Source organism: Podarcis melisellensis (genome assembly GCF_964234715.1).
Source record: "Podarcis melisellensis genome assembly, chromosome: 7".
In the NCBI taxonomy this organism is placed as follows: domain Eukaryota; kingdom Metazoa; phylum Chordata; class Lepidosauria; order Squamata; family Lacertidae; genus Podarcis; species Podarcis melisellensis.
Window position 1 is genome coordinate 29,240,049 of NC_138539.1, and position 16,644 is coordinate 29,256,692.

Genomic DNA, 16,644 nt, shown 5'->3' on the forward strand with positions numbered 1-16,644 from the left:
GTGTGGCTCACACAATCCTTCTGCCTCCTACTGCGAACTGTTCCTGTCACTTCCATTCTCCTGAGGAAACACTGTCTAGCAAGCCCTGCATAATGTGCAACAAATTTGTGGGAAGCTGGAAACTTGTCTCTAGTGAAAACTTTGATGACTACATGAAAGAACTGGGTGAGATTTGATTTGGATATTGGTATACTGCTGCCATCGCTGTACATTTCAGTGATGTCTTCTTTTGGTACTTATTGCTTTTCACTCAGATTGTTAAACTTTTTTTCTTAAGCATCTTGAAAAGGAAGCTGAACAAGAGAAATTATTCATTTCTTCTGTCTTACTAACCATGCTCAGATTCTGTCCTTTCCTTTCATTGTTGTCTTCCATATTGTGAAATTGCATCTGTTAGTGATGGCCTGGTGTTTTTCAGAGCCCAGTTTTGTATCATGAGTTATGTTTTCCTTCCGCAGAAATATTGGGTATCATATAGTGTTCTATATCATATAGTATCATATTCTTTTAAGGTATGTTTCTTTTAATTACAGAAGGGGAAGATATTCTGTTTAGTTTGCATTCAAAGGTGAACCTGCCTAATTTGCAATTTCCAAAACAATACGAAAACAATAACACAGCTATCCTTCAGAATTCACATTTATCTGAATTTTGTAATGCAAGTACCTAGCCATGTTCTGCATACAAAGATGTGTATACTTGGCCAATGTGTCCATAAACATATTAGTGAAAAAAGCACACAAAATGCATCATTTGCAAAAATGTGTATAGCAGGCATAATTGTGTGTAAAGAGAGAATTGCCCTAAAATGCTGCTATAGTTTCAAGAGTGCTGACTGGATATGTTATAGAATCAGTACATTTGTTAGGCAGTATACATTTCAAACAGTTAAAATACACAACAAATATTTCATTTCTTAAATGGAGCTTTTTAGGGGAGATTTTCAGGGAATATGTATGTATTCATCAAGAAATGCCTGCAGCACTAACAGTGAAATCTTAAACACATCTACTTAGAAGTTAAACGAGTTCAGTAAGACTTATCCCCTGGTAAGTGAATGCAAGATTACAGCATTAAGGGATAATTTGTATCTGTGAATGAACTATTACAGACCCCCCAAAAAGCACTACACAGAGATCACTTGATATCACCTCAAATGCATTATTTATCAATGGAGCTAGTCCACATATGCAGATGTGACTCTTCAGATACTGAGTACTCAGAAGAGAAACCAAGTATTGTATATTCATGTCTGAATTGCTTCTGTATATAGGGGATATGTGATATAAGGCAGTTTTGTCTTCACTGGTCTTCTATTCAATCCAGTATTGCATTTTGTGTCATATTGACTTTTGCATTTAAACACACCAGTGTGGTTGACAGATGTTCCCCTTTGTCTTTAAGATAATTTGCTAATCCCTAATAATCTTCCCTAATGGTTTAGGGAGAAGATGGGCAATCAATAATTGTAGCACTCTCCACTAATACTGTAATTCTCTCCAGCTGACATTCCTTTTTTCACTTATAGTTTTCAGATGTATTTTTGAGGTCAGGGAATGTGTAATATATGAAATGCCCAATGGGGTATAATGTTCTTTATCTGGTTTGTAGGGGTGGGGTTGGCCACCAGAAAACTTGGCAGCTTGGCCAAACCCAAAGTCATCATCAGCATGAAGGGTGATGAAGTAACAATCAGAACTGAAAGCACCTTCAAAAATACACAGATCACTTTCAAGTTGGGGCAAGAATTTCAAGAAACCACTGCAGATGACAGGAAAACAAAGGTGAGAGATAGCTTCCCCCTCAACTTTCTTCCTTTTAACAGCACTGTAAGGTCTTCAGTTCAGTTTTGACAGAAACCAAGGTAACTTGATATGTGGGATACAGATAGCACAGGACTTGTTAACATTACACTTGTTCCAAGTCTTCAAGGGTTGAGAAGTTCCTTCCAGGAGAACAGCGCTTACCCAGGTTTCCTTCTCTGTCAGATATCACTGGAGGCTTCTTTTTTTCCTAATATGTCCTGCCAACTTACATATATACAGGTCAAGCACCAGTGAAGAAACACAAACACTCCAACAGACAACCAGATATTGCAGGAGACAGCCAGCACCCCAAAACACTGTAAGCTTACAAAGTCCAACACTCAGTTCTCTCAGAGTAAACTCAGCTTGGCATTTCTTCGTACTAGAACACTTTTTAAAAATAAAAATAGTTGTCATCGTCATCATAGACCAAAGTCAGTTATGTTCATTCGTTTTAGTGCATCTACTCTAAGTATGACTAAGTATTTAATACAACTTGATTACTAACATTTAAATAGGAATTCAGTGCACTCATTGTAGTGGGGGTGTATGGGGTGCTAGGAGACAGGTAGTATCTCTAGTGAGGGGAACACATTATTCTCCTTTTGACGTAATTTGTCCACCTTTGATCCCCACCTTGCACTCAGCTCTCACCTGTAGCTCCTAGAAGCTGTTACTATGAGACAGCAGCCACACCCCAGGAAATGGCTTTAACTGGCCAAGGCCAATGGGTCTCAAATCCTCAGTGAGTTAAGGACTTGCCCCTGTATATGAAGACAGGCTCCGGCAGATTGAGCGGATGAGACCAATAGTGGATCCAATGGTCAAGATGACAGTTTCTATATGTGCTATAGATAGAAATGATGAGGACCTCTGTACACACTGCCCAGGCTTGCACCTCAAGGAAGTCACTTTGATGCTGCTAATGCAGTGATCTGACTTCACTCCCAGAGACGGACTCTGTTGTCTCTCGAGACAACAAGTGACACCAGGTGAGCTGTGCACCCACTCAATCTGCTCTTGAGGTACTAAATGTTGATCAGCAACTTTTTTCCTTTCTTCTTCTTCTTTATGTTGAAAGTGGACTTGGACCAGACAGTCCTTCAAATCGGAGATGCCTTCAACCTCCCCTGTTCCTGTCCTGGCTCCAACTATGTAACTTATGCTTCAGCTTTGCTGAAGCTAAACAGTTGCTTGGTCAGAGATCACCAGGAGCCTCATTTACAAAAAGGATATAATAAAACAACAACAACTACTACTATGATGATTATTAGAAAGAAATACAAGTGCTCTTGAGATATAATCATATGCTACTTGAATAACAAGGATGTATATGACTGCCCTTTCCCCGTAAATGGCATTCCAACTTTGACTTGATATTTGCAGAAAAAAATAAACAAAGTAGTCACATTTTTTTTTTTTGCCCTTTGTTTCTCCAGACTGTTGTAACCTTAGAAAAAGGTGCATTGGTTCAAATGCAGAAGTGGAATGGCAAAGAATCAACAATAAGGAGGAAACTAGTTGATGGAAAAATGGTGGTGGTAAGTTACTGTTTTAAATTACATAATATGGGACCCATTCTAGGCAGTTTTCAATCACATTGATTTCAGTGAGAAATCTATAACCATGTTATTAGCTTTCTCATTGTAATAGTGGGATTTGAAGGATTGTGCCCAACATTTTTGAAGGGCATTTTTGCCAGTTTTGAATGTTAAGCCTCCAATCACTCTTATAATTTCTAGAAAGGGCAGACTTCAAGGGCCTGTTTAAAATAGATTACACAGTTTAAAAACTACTTTGTAGCTAAGGGGAAAGTACACTTGAATTAGATTTAGCAATCGTTCAAGAATGGCTGGATTTCATCTTGCTTTTCTCCACTTGTATGCCCAGTTTAATGCAGATGCCAACCTTGATGAAGGTTAGGGGTTTCAAGGTTGTGCATGTGGCTTTGGCTTAAACATAATCAGGTTTAATGTTTTCAAGTAGCTGCCACCACATACCCACCTGCCAGTGCTCAGGGATCAGGAGCCAAGCAAGGAACCAAATTGTTCCCCACCTGCCATACACATTATGGATTAAAAGTATTTCATGACTGCATGTAATGTATTTGCAACAGCATATTTTAAATGACTGCATGCAAGGCTGGGGTGTGTGTTTCGATTTGAGGTGTGTGCAAGCCCCACAAGTGACTGCTAGGGATGAAAGGTGGGTACAAAGCCAATTGTGGGATAGAGAAGTATGCACAAGCAAAAACTGGATACTAGCCACACCACATAGTGCAAGTTATAATTAGTCAAGATGTTTTGATAGCGTTAAAATAAAGATGCATTTCCCAGGTGGACTGTGTTCCTTCCCATGTGTAATTATCTTCAAGCGTTGGTTGATAGTGTAATGCAAGGGTGGGGAACTTGTGGCCCTCCAGATGTTGCTGAACTCCAACTCCCATGTTCCCTGGCCATTGAGCATGCTTGCTGGGGCTGATGGGAGTTGTAGTTCAGCAATATCTAGAAGGCCACAGGTTCTCTGCTCCTGATATAATGTCGTTTCACTAGGCTTTACATAAGCGTAACCCACATGTCCTATGTTATTTTTAATTTTTCAGGAATGCACCATGAAAGGTGTCACCTGCACAAGAGTCTATGAGAAGATGTGAGGAATCTCCAAGCGCCTACTCAACTGAATCTAGTTTGTCTGATCCACATTATTTCTGTGAGGAAGCGGGGGAGCTAAACATCGTGCCCTTCCCCCCCCTCAATTTATTTTACTATAGAGCAACTAAGCTGTAAACATAGATTTAGAAACGGCTGCGTAAGCAAATGTGGAAGTATTTGTGATTCAATAAATGCTTACCGCTATCCGACCCGTGAATGTATTCTTTTAGTGCATAGAATGTGCTAGACAGAAGTGAGTCTCCCTGTGTGAAAAGAAATCAATTCTCTTAGGCCAGAGGGCAGATGAATGAAAGAAAATCACATACATAGGGTGAATTCTGGAGAAAAAAAACACCGGGCCAATAAATGAAAGCTTATTCAGTTACTCAGGCTGCAACTGGGGCTAGAAAATAAATTGTAGAATACAGATGGCTTCTAGAACTATTTTTTCACCTGCATCCAGGAATGTCCCTTCATTCTGTTAAATGCCAGGCACATTAATTTAAGTATACCTGAACTGCATAACATGTTATTTAATTTTTAAAAATCCTTCCAGTAGCACCTTAGAGACCAGCTAAGTTTGCTATTAGTATGAGCTTTCGTGTGCATGCACACTTCTTCAGATACATGCACACGAAAGCTCATACCAATAACAAACTTAGTTGGTCTCTAAGGTGCTACTGGAAGGATTTTTAAAATTTTGTTTTGACTATGGCAGACCAACACAGCTATCTACCTGTAACTAAGACTATGTTATTTAATGAAAATGTAGTTTGGTTTGTTACTTTGCCACCGAATTTTAATCAATAAATGAAGGCAGCACATCACAGTGCGGAGAAAAACACTGACAATGTCCTCAAGAGAGCCAGCACCAAACATTGTAACAACTGCCAGAGCAATTCCCATTCTCCTCAGAATCTGACCATCCCTGCTATGACACCTCCATGGACTCGTGACACACAAAACATATGTCCTGAAGAATCTTGAGTTACAGAATGTCATTAAAACCGGTGGATTGTGCCAAAGTATTAACAGAAAAGATGGGTTTTGAGGAGGGATTGGAAGTAAGTAAGAGAAGTGGTATCATATGGGTGTTATGGGAGTTAGTACCAATAGGGCAGCTGGGGAGAAAGGACAGAGTCTTTTGAGGTAGCTTGTTTGAAAAATATTTACTTATTATAAAGTGTCATATCCAGAGGTGTTGCTCAGCTGATGCAAAGTCCTCTGTTAGTGGAAAGGGAAAGGAAGCAATTACTTGCAAATTCCTCCCTGTACCCCCATGTCCACTAAATCTGTTCCAGGGAAATGGGGGACCCTCCTGAGGAGATGCAGTGGAGCTTGGTAGGATCACTGGAAAGGGCCCACCTCACTGTTCCACTGACAAAAAGACTTAACATCAGCTGCGAGCCAGTGTGGTGTAGTGGTTAAGAGCAGTGGACTCGTAATCTGGGGAACTGGGTTTGCGTCTCCGCTCCTCCACATGCAGCTTCTGGGTGACCCAGGGCTAGTCACACTTCTCTGAAGTCTCTCAGCCTCACTCACCCCACAGAGTGTTTGTTGTGGGGGAGGAAGAGAAAGGAGAATGTTAGCCGCTTTGAGACTCCTTAGGGTAGTGATAAAGCGGGATATCAAATGCAAACTCCGCTCCTCCTCCCCTGCAATGCATAAGGTGATAAAACCTGCAACCTTGGCAATATCAGCACTATGCTCTAACCAACAGAGCTCTCCAGGCAAATGAAAGTGTTGGTCTCCCTCACAGGTAGACCACAAGGACAGCAACCCCCTGGGTAATTTGCACAGGAGGTCTCACAATCACTGAATACACTGGACAATTTTTTCTCTCAGCCACGGTTCTTCCAGCCTCAGTTGCAATCAGCAATATGGGGGAACAATATTTGGCTTACCTTGGAGAGCTGTTGTAAATGCTACTGTGGAAGATTGAGGAAATGGAAATCCTATTATGCCACATTAAAATGCCATTGGGGAATATGGATGGAACTGGATTCAGAAACTGAGAATTAATGAGTATATTATTTGTTGAGGGTAGCTATATTTTAGTTAATCCTTACTGGGGGAGGGAACATAGAAGTACCAAAAGAAATGGAATGGAAAATGAAACACGATTTTAATTATGAAAAATAGAAAGAAAGCATAAAAGAAAAATGGTTTAGAAAGAACAATTCTGGGTCCTTTTTTAGGTATTGTGGTAAGGATGCTTTCTTAGGTGTAATGTATTAGATTAAATTAATGTGTAATTAAGCCATTAAGGTATTTATGATGTGCTAGTTGGATTTAGAGATAATAAGTTTATTTATTTAGGTTAATAAAGGACAACTGTCAATTGGAAAGTAGGGGAGTTGGATATATGTTATGAAATGCTTAAAAATATACTTTTGTTATGAGTAAATATGGACCTATTTATCTAAACCTATTTGATTATTACAATTCAAAATATAGGAAATACTATGGAGACAGTGCACATGAAACACTTCCAGCACTTGTTGTTGTTTAGTCATTTAGTCGTGCCCAACTCTTTGTGACCCCATGGACCAGAGCACGCCAGGCACCCCTATCCTCCACTGCCTCCCGCAGCTTGGTCAAACTCGTGCTGGTCCATCTTGTCCTCTGTCGTCCGCTTCTCCTTGTGCCCTCCATCTTTCCCAACATCAGGGTCTTTTCTAGGGTCTCTTCTCATGAGCTGGCCAAAGTATTGGAGCCTCAGCTTCACGACCCAGTCCTTCCAGCACTTAGAACATGCTATATAAATGTTGGTGATGATGCTACAGTTGAAAGTCTGGACTTGGTTATAATGGGCTTCTCCTCCTACTTCACAGATCTGACTTGGCTTATCAATATTTCACGATAAAACAAAAAGCAAGAGAGAGGACTTCACACATCACATAGTTAAACTACGGAATTTGCTCCCACTCAGTGTAGTGATGGGCACCAACTTGGATGGCTTTAAAATAAGACTGGACAAATTCATGGAGGATACGACTACCAATGGATACTAACCAAGAGCACTAAGTTTTCCCTCCACTGCCAGCGGTAGTCTGCCTCTGGATCCCAGAAATAAGGAGACTGCATTCGTGTTCAGGTCCTGCTCACAGCTTTCCCATAGGCATCTGGCTGGCCACTGAGAGACCACAATGTCAGACTAGATGTGCCTTTGGCCTGATCCAACAAGGCTCCTCTTATGGACTTAACGATAATTGTTTTTTAGTTGTTCTGATCCACAAAATCTTATCTCTCTCTCTCTTAGAGAAACACTTACTTGATAAAGCTTGGAAGGAGGAACTTTCCTAAAGTAAACTGATACAGAGAAAGGCCTTATCCATTTAATTGTTTGTACAGCACATATCTCAAGAGCTACACAATGCGCTGATATCAAGACTCTAGTCGGAGGAATGTGTAGTATTAAAATCTTTGCTCCAATATAATCTTGCAGAGCTCAGGGGATTTTCTGCCTCTTGGAAACATCTGAAGTGGCACAACAGACATTTAGCAATGATGAATTCCAGGCCAGAGCTGAGAAGTGACTTACAAATTTAAAACCAGTAAAATGCAAAGGCGATCAGCATTTTACGAAGATTGAGACAAACCCCCCCCGTTAAAACGCAAAGATAAATTTAAGCCTAGCATATGATTAATTAAAAAAACAAAAACCAAAGCCCTCGAAGAGACAACAAAATAGTTAAATTCAGTTGTAGTTCATGAATTATTAAATTCATTAACAATTAGAAGTTGTGTTGTGTGTCTGTGTGTTTTGTGTGTGTGTGTGTGTGTGTGTGTGTGCACGCATGCGTGCTTGCATGGTAGCCTGCACCTGCTAGGAGCAAGCTAAACAGTTAAATTATTTAAAAATCTATTTATTACACTAACAATGGAAGGCTATACTTGGCACATATCTGTATGGCACAAAACTGCAGTTTTCCTCAAAGAAGAATCGACACCACAATATGAAAATGGAACAGAACCACTTTCTGGAACCTGAATCAACAACAGGCACAACCATTGGAAAGATAATGGGACAATCACAACCAGGAGGGATAATGTGTGGGCTATGCACAACACCAAGAGTGGAACAAACTCAGTTAAAGCACTATAGCACCGTTGCCCACCAAAAACATTACTGTGTGTCCTCCCCATCTCCTAATACAGGTGTGGGAAACCTGTTGCTGAACTACAATCCCCATCTTCCCTCACCATTGGCCATGCTTGCTAGGGCTGATGGGAGTTGTTCAGCAACATCCGGTGGGACAAAGGCTGCCCACAGATGTCCTAACAGGATTGCTCCTGTTCAGTGTTCCAAACATGTCCCCCGCAAAGCAACTAAGTTGTCAGGAGCTACCAGACAAGATGTTTCACTTCTCCCACCCTGTTTTTCCATTTTCCTCCCCACCTGATACTTAGCTCAATACGACTTAGCCTGGGAAGGCTGTTTTGAAAGGAGTTTGTGGTCCTTTGATTTTTTTATTTGTTTAAAAAATACATCTTGTACACCTGCAAACCCCACTGCGTTCCCCAGGAATGCTTATATCTCCCTCCTGCTTCTCAGCATCCTCATCTTGGCTCCACCTCTGTCAGCAGGATGCTTTCACGACTGCGTTCACTTTCAGAAGGAGTGATCTCATTCGAAACTCAGGTTAAGGACTGATCCACTTTTCTGCTAGATTTTTATCACAACAGAAACAGAAAGTTTTCCTGCTGATGTCTCTGGCAGAATACTGGCAGCCCAAATGGTAGAGGTAATTCTCAAAGGATTTTTTTTTAAAAAAATAATCCTTTGAGAATTACCTCTACCATTTGGGCTGCCAGTATTCCTTCAGCCTGAAGGAAAGGTGTGTGTTTGAGAAACTCTACAGTTCAAAAGCAATCATTTAAAAACCTGTCTCCTTTTCCTTCTTTTAACTAAGCATTTCAAGTTTTCCTTTGCAAGAGGCAACTATAAAGAGAAGCCCTTCCTTCCCACTTGTTCATTTGGATTGTTTTATTACTAGCATTTGTTTTGCAATGTAGGTAGCCCTTAACCATCTCTCAGCGGTTAATTGATTTGAGGAGCATGAGAACCATTTAAGCCTCTCTTTTTTTTCTTTTGAAATAAGGATGAGATCTTGAACTAAGGTAATCTTCCCTATCATTCCCATAGAATCTGGAGTCTCCACAGTGATAACAAGATGAGAACTGGTATTTTCTCAGATTATGGAAGCATAAGAAGCTTCTTTATATTGATTTGGCCCATCTATCTCTCAGTATTATCTATAAACCAGAGTTTCAGCCAGGGGTCCACAGCCCTTCCCTAAAGAAAAATAATATTGAAACTAATTTAGTTTAGGAACATAGAAAGCTGGTTTATATGAGGTCAGACCATTGGTCAACCTAGCTATTGTCTATTGAGTGGTACCTTGGTTCTCGAACTTAATCCATTCCGGGAGTCCGTTTGACTCCAGAAACCGTTCGAAAACCAAAGCACGGCTTCTGATTGGCTGCAGGAGCTTCCAGCACTCAAGCAGAAGCCACGTTGGATGTTCGGCTTCCGAAAAACGTTCACAAACCAGAACACTTACTTCTGGGTTTGCAGCGTTCGGGAGCCAATTTGTTCAACTAATCTGTTTGAGTATCAAGGTACCACTGTATTGGTTGGCAGCAACTTCTGGGATTTCAGGCCATCTTTCCATGTCCTACCTAGAGACTCCAGGAATTTAACCTGGGACCTTCCACATGCATGGCAGCTCTACCATGCAGCTGCAAGCCTTCCTCATTCAGGTGCTTATTTTTCATAAATTAGGTCTTCTGTCCTACAGTTCAGATAATCCTTGAAGGTAGAGGACCTGATCTAAATGCACTGGTCTGAAGTTGAAGAGTGCCTTTATGCATTGCTGTAGTGTTTGTGTTGAGGCAAGTCCATACAAATTATGCCCAATACATGCAATAGGCTGTTTACTGTATAGAAGAATGTAGTACTGTGGTCTAAACGACTGAGCCTCTTGGGTTTGCCGATCAGAAGGTCAGCGGTTCTAATCCCAGCGACGGGGTGAGCTCCCGTTGCTCTGTCCCAGCTCCTGCCAACCTAGCAGTTCAAAAGCACACCAGTGCAAGTAGATAAATAGGTACCACCGTGGCGGAAAGGTAAACAGCGTTTCCATGTGCTCTGGTTTTTCTCACGGTGTTCCGTTGCGCCAGTAGCAGTTTAGTTATGCTGGCCACATGACCTGGAAAGGTGTCTGTGGACAAACGCTGGGTCCCTCGGCCTGAAAGCGAGATGAACGCCATAACCCCATAGTCACCTTTGACTAGACTTAACCATCCAGGGGTGCCTTACCTTTTACTGTGATTATTGGTTATGATTGTGAACGGAGGATTCCAAGCCCCAGGGCAATCAAGCCTATGCTGCTTGCTGCTTGTCACCCAGTGGTATTAAAAGATTTGTGTTGCTGACCAATAGAAAAGAGAAGGGAGCTGATGGAAGCAAAAGCCTCCCAGCCAGACACCAGCCCTGCCTATGCAGCATGATCTAATCAGGCACAACACTGCTGTCCCAAGCAGTTTTTAAAATCTAAGTCACAAAGCCTGCAACTGTTCATTGTCTGCTGCATGGCTCTCCCACATCACGGGAAAGCATACATCGGGGGACACAAATGGAACTTAAAGTTAGCTAAAGAAGCATTGCCATTATAAAGTGCCCATGAAGGGCACATCTATGCTTCACTTGACAGGTAAAACCATCCAGTTTTTAATGCAGGATTAAAATAAAGAGTTTGACCAAACTGCGGGAGGCAGTGGAAGACAGGAGTGCCTGGCGTGCTCTGGTCCATGGGGTCACGAAGAGTCGGACACGACTAAACAACAACAAAATAAAGAACTTGATACATAAATTAGGATGGGATAAATGTTCGAGAGACATGGATTCAAGAAAGCAGATTACATATACATCTTTTGGAATTGTTCTCAAACAGAAATATTTCTGGAAATCTGTTCAGACAAATATCTCTGCTATGTTGGGATATCACATGCCCTTGGAACCTAAAATATTTCTGCTTAGTTAACTAAAAGGTGTTATTATAGAAAATTATCAAGGAATTGTGTTTACCCTTATAACTGCTGCTAAGATTATAATAGCTTAAAATTTGGCAGCGGGCGAAGCATATCTTCTCATGTAACTGAATGGATTGAGAAAATTTGGTACATAGTAACTATAATTAAGCTAACTTTTTATAAAAGAATATATATAAACCAGCCTAACAAGTTTATAGAAAAAAATGGATTTTTTTGGTAATGTTTTGGAACAAAACGTTCAGTGATAATGTTCAACCATATGCTGCTTTCAGTCTGCTATAATAGTATTTCTTTATGTTCATGATCATTGGTTTATTTTTTTTAATTAATGAAATGCTTTAAAAAATATAAATATAAAACTACACATTTTCTGTTTTGCTTTTTCAAACATGTTTTTCAAACATGTAATCCACATAAGACAGTTTGGCACTGCTTTTAATGTGATCTGCTTACACACATGTAAGAACATATACAACAAACAAAAGTTGGAAACAGTTTTAGGACCATGTTCAGCCAAAACTATGCACCTGTAAATTCCTTTGATTTCAAAGACATCACATTAAATCATTAAGACTTGAATGTGGTTAACTTTGGATAGATTTTCTTCATTGCATCAGGACCACAAGACATAACAATATGATGTGCTGGCTCAGAGAGTATATATATCTTATTTCAGCTCATTTAGATTTGCTTGCCCTATAATGCCAAACCACATTATGCTGTGGCATGCATTGTTTTGTTGGGGTGTGTGTATGATCAGAAATTATACATACAGCCATAATGATTCCTTGAGGGTAAACAAGAGGGTGTGTTTGTATGTGTATGTGTGTGAAATTAACCTGTGAAGGCACTAGTAGCAGAAAAGAGAATATGAATCTATGTGTATTTTGATCAGTTTCCAATAATCAATATGCAACATTTAATAAATGTAATCTGGACCTGAGAAATTAATTACTATTTTAAGTTTGTTTAGCATTGTGAAAGACACAGGTTTAAAAGGTGATTAGTGTAAATTTTTGTTTCAGCTTCAGTTGCTTGTGACTTTTATTGCTAGAAGGAAAATCGTAGCAGTTTCATCTAGAACATTTGTGGATACAAACAGGAAACAAAAGACATTATCAAGTTTCTTTTACTCTAACCCAGTGCTGGGAGGTAATAGACATTTTCTTTTTGTGGCTAAAGATTCCAGGAGTCTTTGTTATCTGATTAATCAGAGGTGAAGTTTTAATTTGTGATTCAGGCCTGTTGGAATAAGAAAGTCTTCACCTGCTGGCAGAAGGACAACAAGGAGGGAGCCACTCTAACTCTAAGGAGGGAGTTCCAAAGTCTGGGGGCAGCCACCAAGAAGGCCCTTTGCTATGTCCCAACCAAGCATGCCTGTGTGGAGGGTGGGATCAAGAAAAGGTTATCCCCCAAAGATACCAGAACCTAGGCAGGTTTGTATGAGGGATGCTAATTCATTTTGTAAAGGGATGGACATGATCCTGAATTAGTTCGTTTGCTGGACATGTTGAACTCATTCACCCAGAATTCATTCATATATATATATATATATATATATATATATATATATATATATATGCAGGTTTTGGTGTCCTCGGGTGTCTTCCCGTGTAAAAGTTGGGGTGTCTAGGCGACGTTTCGACGAGGTCTCACTCGTCATCTTCAGGCTGGTGCTTTCGGCTTCTTGTTACTGGAACAGAGCAGGATCTCAGTGTTTGAGTTCCTATAAATACTGTTGAGGGGGTGTGGTGTATAGCCTCCAATGTTCTGGGCAGAGAGGAAGTTCCCAGGCTAGTGTGCCTTTTCTTCTTTTGTTCCTTAATTACTTGAGGGATATCCTGAGTGATTTCTTGAGTGATATCCTGAGTACCACTTAGGTGGGTCATTAGGTGTGGATTAGTTGCTAAAGTCTTTGTGTCTTGACCTCTTGAACTTTGTGAAGAGTTTTTCTGAGAAGATGGCTGTACTGCACTTAGTTGTGCTCTGGCTTGGCTTCGTGTATAGGGGCGAGCTGTGGTTTTGTGGCTTGTGTCAGCCAGATCTGTGTAGGGATTGCAGGGGGGTGCAGCATCCGGAGGTGCCTCCATGGTTTGGCTACTGGATGGTGTCTGTAATTTATCTGTGGAGAGGGTCCACACCTAATGACCCACCTAAGTGGTACTCAGGATATCACTCAAGAAATCACTCAGGATATCCCTCAAGTAATTAAGGAACAAAAGAAGAAAAGGCACACTAGCCTGGGAACTTCCTCTCTGCCCAGAACATTGGAGGCTATACACCACACCCCCTCAACAGTATTTATAGGAACTCAAACACTGAGATCCTGCTCTGTTCCAGTAACAAGAAGCCGAAAGCACCAGCCTGAAGATGACGAGTGAGACCTCGTCGAAACGTCGCCTAGACACCCCAACTTTTACACGGGAAGACACCCGAGGACACCAAAACCTGCATTCCTGTACCCGTGAAAATCTACGAAAGCATATATATATATATATATATATATGCAGGTTTTGGTGTCCTCGGGTGTCTTCCCGTGTAAAAGTTGGGGTGTCTAGGCGACGTTTCGACGAGGTCGAAACTTTTACACGGGAAGACACCCGAGGACACCAAAACCTGCATTCCTGTACCCGTGAAAATCTACGAAAGCATATATATATATATATATATTCAAATTTCCAAGCTTTGGGAAAGGCCTGCCCAAAACTAGGTGGGCAACAGATTGCAAGGGAGGCCAATGGACCTCAGAAGGAAGAAAGTTGCACCATTTAGGTGCAGAGACACACAGTCCTAAAGATTGATTCATAGCTGAGCCAATGTTGATATTAAGGGGCTTTCAAATATCATGCATTATGTGGGACATGTGGCCAGATGGTGTGACTTTCTAGAGGCTTCCATGTAGGAAAGGTAATATTTAAATAAGGCCTAAGTAGTAGCATTGTTAGTCTTTCTGCCACTGTGAAACTAAGGCAGAAGTGAACCTCAGGGAATGATCTCAGAAGGCTAGAAAGGGTTCAGCATTTCCCTTAGTCACCAACATGTGCAGCATGTGAAATCTTACTATTAGGAAATGTAGTCTGGATTAGCTGCCCTTTCCCATTGTTTCATCACTGTAAGAACTGCACAAGGACCAAGCACATTTAGGTGAGACTAGTACTACGTAGTCACATGCTAGCAAGATTATGCTTAAAATTTTACAAGGAAGGCTCAAGCAGTATGTGGACCGAGAACTCCCAGAAGTGCAAGCTGGATTTAGAAGAGGCAGAGGAACCAGAGACCAAATTGCAAACATGCGCTGGATTATGGAGAAAGCTAGAGAGTTCCAGAAAGACATCTACTTCTGCTTCATTGACTATGCAAAAGCCTTTGACTGTGTCGACCAAGGCAAACTATGGCAAGTTCTTAAAGAAATGGGAGTGCCAGATCACCTCATCTGTCTCCTGAGAAATCTCTATGTGGGACAAGAAGCTACAGTTAGAACTGGATATGGAACAACTGATTGGTTCAAAATTGGGAAAGGAGTACGACAAGGCTGTATTTTGTCTCCCTGCTTATTTAACTTATATGCAGAATTCATCATGCGAAAGGCTGGGCTGGATGAATCCCTAGCCGGAATTAAGATTGCCGGAAGAAATATCAACAACCTCAGATATGCAGATGACACAACCTTGATGGCAGAAAGTGAGGAGGAATTAAAGAATCTTTTAATGAGGGTGAAAGAGGAGAGCGCAAAATATGGTCTGAAGCTCAACATCAAAAAAACGAAGATCATGGCCACTGGTCCCATCACCTCCTGGCAAATAGAAGGGGAAGAAATGGAGGTAGTGAGAGATTTTACTTTCTTGGGCTCAATGATCACTGCAGATGGTGACAGCAGCCACGAAATTAAAAGACGCCTGCTTCTTGGGAGAAGGGCAATGACAGGCCTAGACAGCATCTTGAGAAGTAGAGACATCACCTTGCCAACAAAGGTTCGTATAGTTAAAGCTATGGTTTTCCCAGTAGTGATGTATGGAAGTGAGAGCTGGACCATAAAGAAGGCTGATCGCCGAAGAATTGATGCTTTTGAACTATGGTGCTGGAGGAGACTCTTGAGAGTCCCATGGACTGCAAGAAGATCAAACCTCTCCATACTGAAGGAAATCAACCCTGAGTGCTCACTGGAAGGACAGATTGTGAAGCTGAGGCTCCAGTACTTTGGCCACCTCATGAGAAGAGAAGACTCCCTGGAGAAGACCCTGATGTTGGGAAAGATGGAGGGCACAAGGAGAAGGGGACGGCAGAGGATGAGATGGTTGGATAGTGTTTTCGAGGTTACCAGCATGAGTTTGACCAAACTGCGGGAGGCAGTGGAGGACAGAGGTGCCTGGCGTTCTCTGGTCCATGGGGTCACGAAGAGTCGGACACGACTAAACGACTAAACAACAACAACAAAGTACTACGTAGACGCGGGTGGCGCTGTGGGTTAAACCACAGAGCCTAGGACTTGCCGATCGTATGGTCGGCGGTTCGAATCCCCGCGGCGGGGTGAGCACCCGTCGTTCGGTCCCAGCTCCTGCCCACCTAGCAGTTCGAAAGCACCCCTAAAGTGCAAGTAGATAAATAGGTACCGCTTTATAGCGGGAAGGTAAACGGCGTTTACGTGTGCTGCACTGGTGCTGGCTCGCCAGAGCAGCTTCGTCACGCTGGCCACGTGACCCGGAAGTGTCTTCGGACAGCGCTGGCCCCCGGCCTCTTAAGCGAGATGAGCACGCAACCCCAGAGTCGGACACGACTGGCCCGTACGGGCAGAGGTACCTTTACCTTTACCTAGTACTACGTACAGATATATTCCTGGCACTTAACACTAAGGTTTTCCTTTCTTTGTACACCACATGGCAGTCATCAACGGCATAATTATACCTGAGAAACGCAATTTCCTCTTCCCCTTTTTTCACAACAGAGATCTGGAAATTAAAAGATGCTTGTAGTAATTCAGTCCTTGCAACCATTGTGGGTTTTTAAATCTTTGTTTTGTTTTTTTAAAGAAGAATAGAAAGGGTTCAGTTAACAGTTTTCATCACTGACTTGGAAGTCTGTGCTAATGTGCATTTTTGTAAAATTTTGATCTATTTTAATTCCTCACTGCAGAA

The 16,644-nt window shown here is 41.5% G+C and overlaps 1 protein-coding gene across 1 annotated transcript; it reads left to right on the top strand.

The window, feature by feature from the left end:
* On the top strand, nucleotides 1-4,665 carry LOC309374380 (myelin P2 protein-like). The gene is made up of 4 exons (XM_081919214.1): nucleotides 1-165; nucleotides 1,612-1,784; nucleotides 3,245-3,346; nucleotides 4,408-4,665. Exons 1-4 carry the CDS (start codon nucleotides 93-95, stop codon nucleotides 4,456-4,458), a joined length of 399 nt encoding a protein of 132 aa, XP_081775340.1. The 5' UTR covers nucleotides 1-92; the 3' UTR covers nucleotides 4,459-4,665.
* Nucleotides 4,666-16,644: the final 11,979 nt, after the last annotated feature.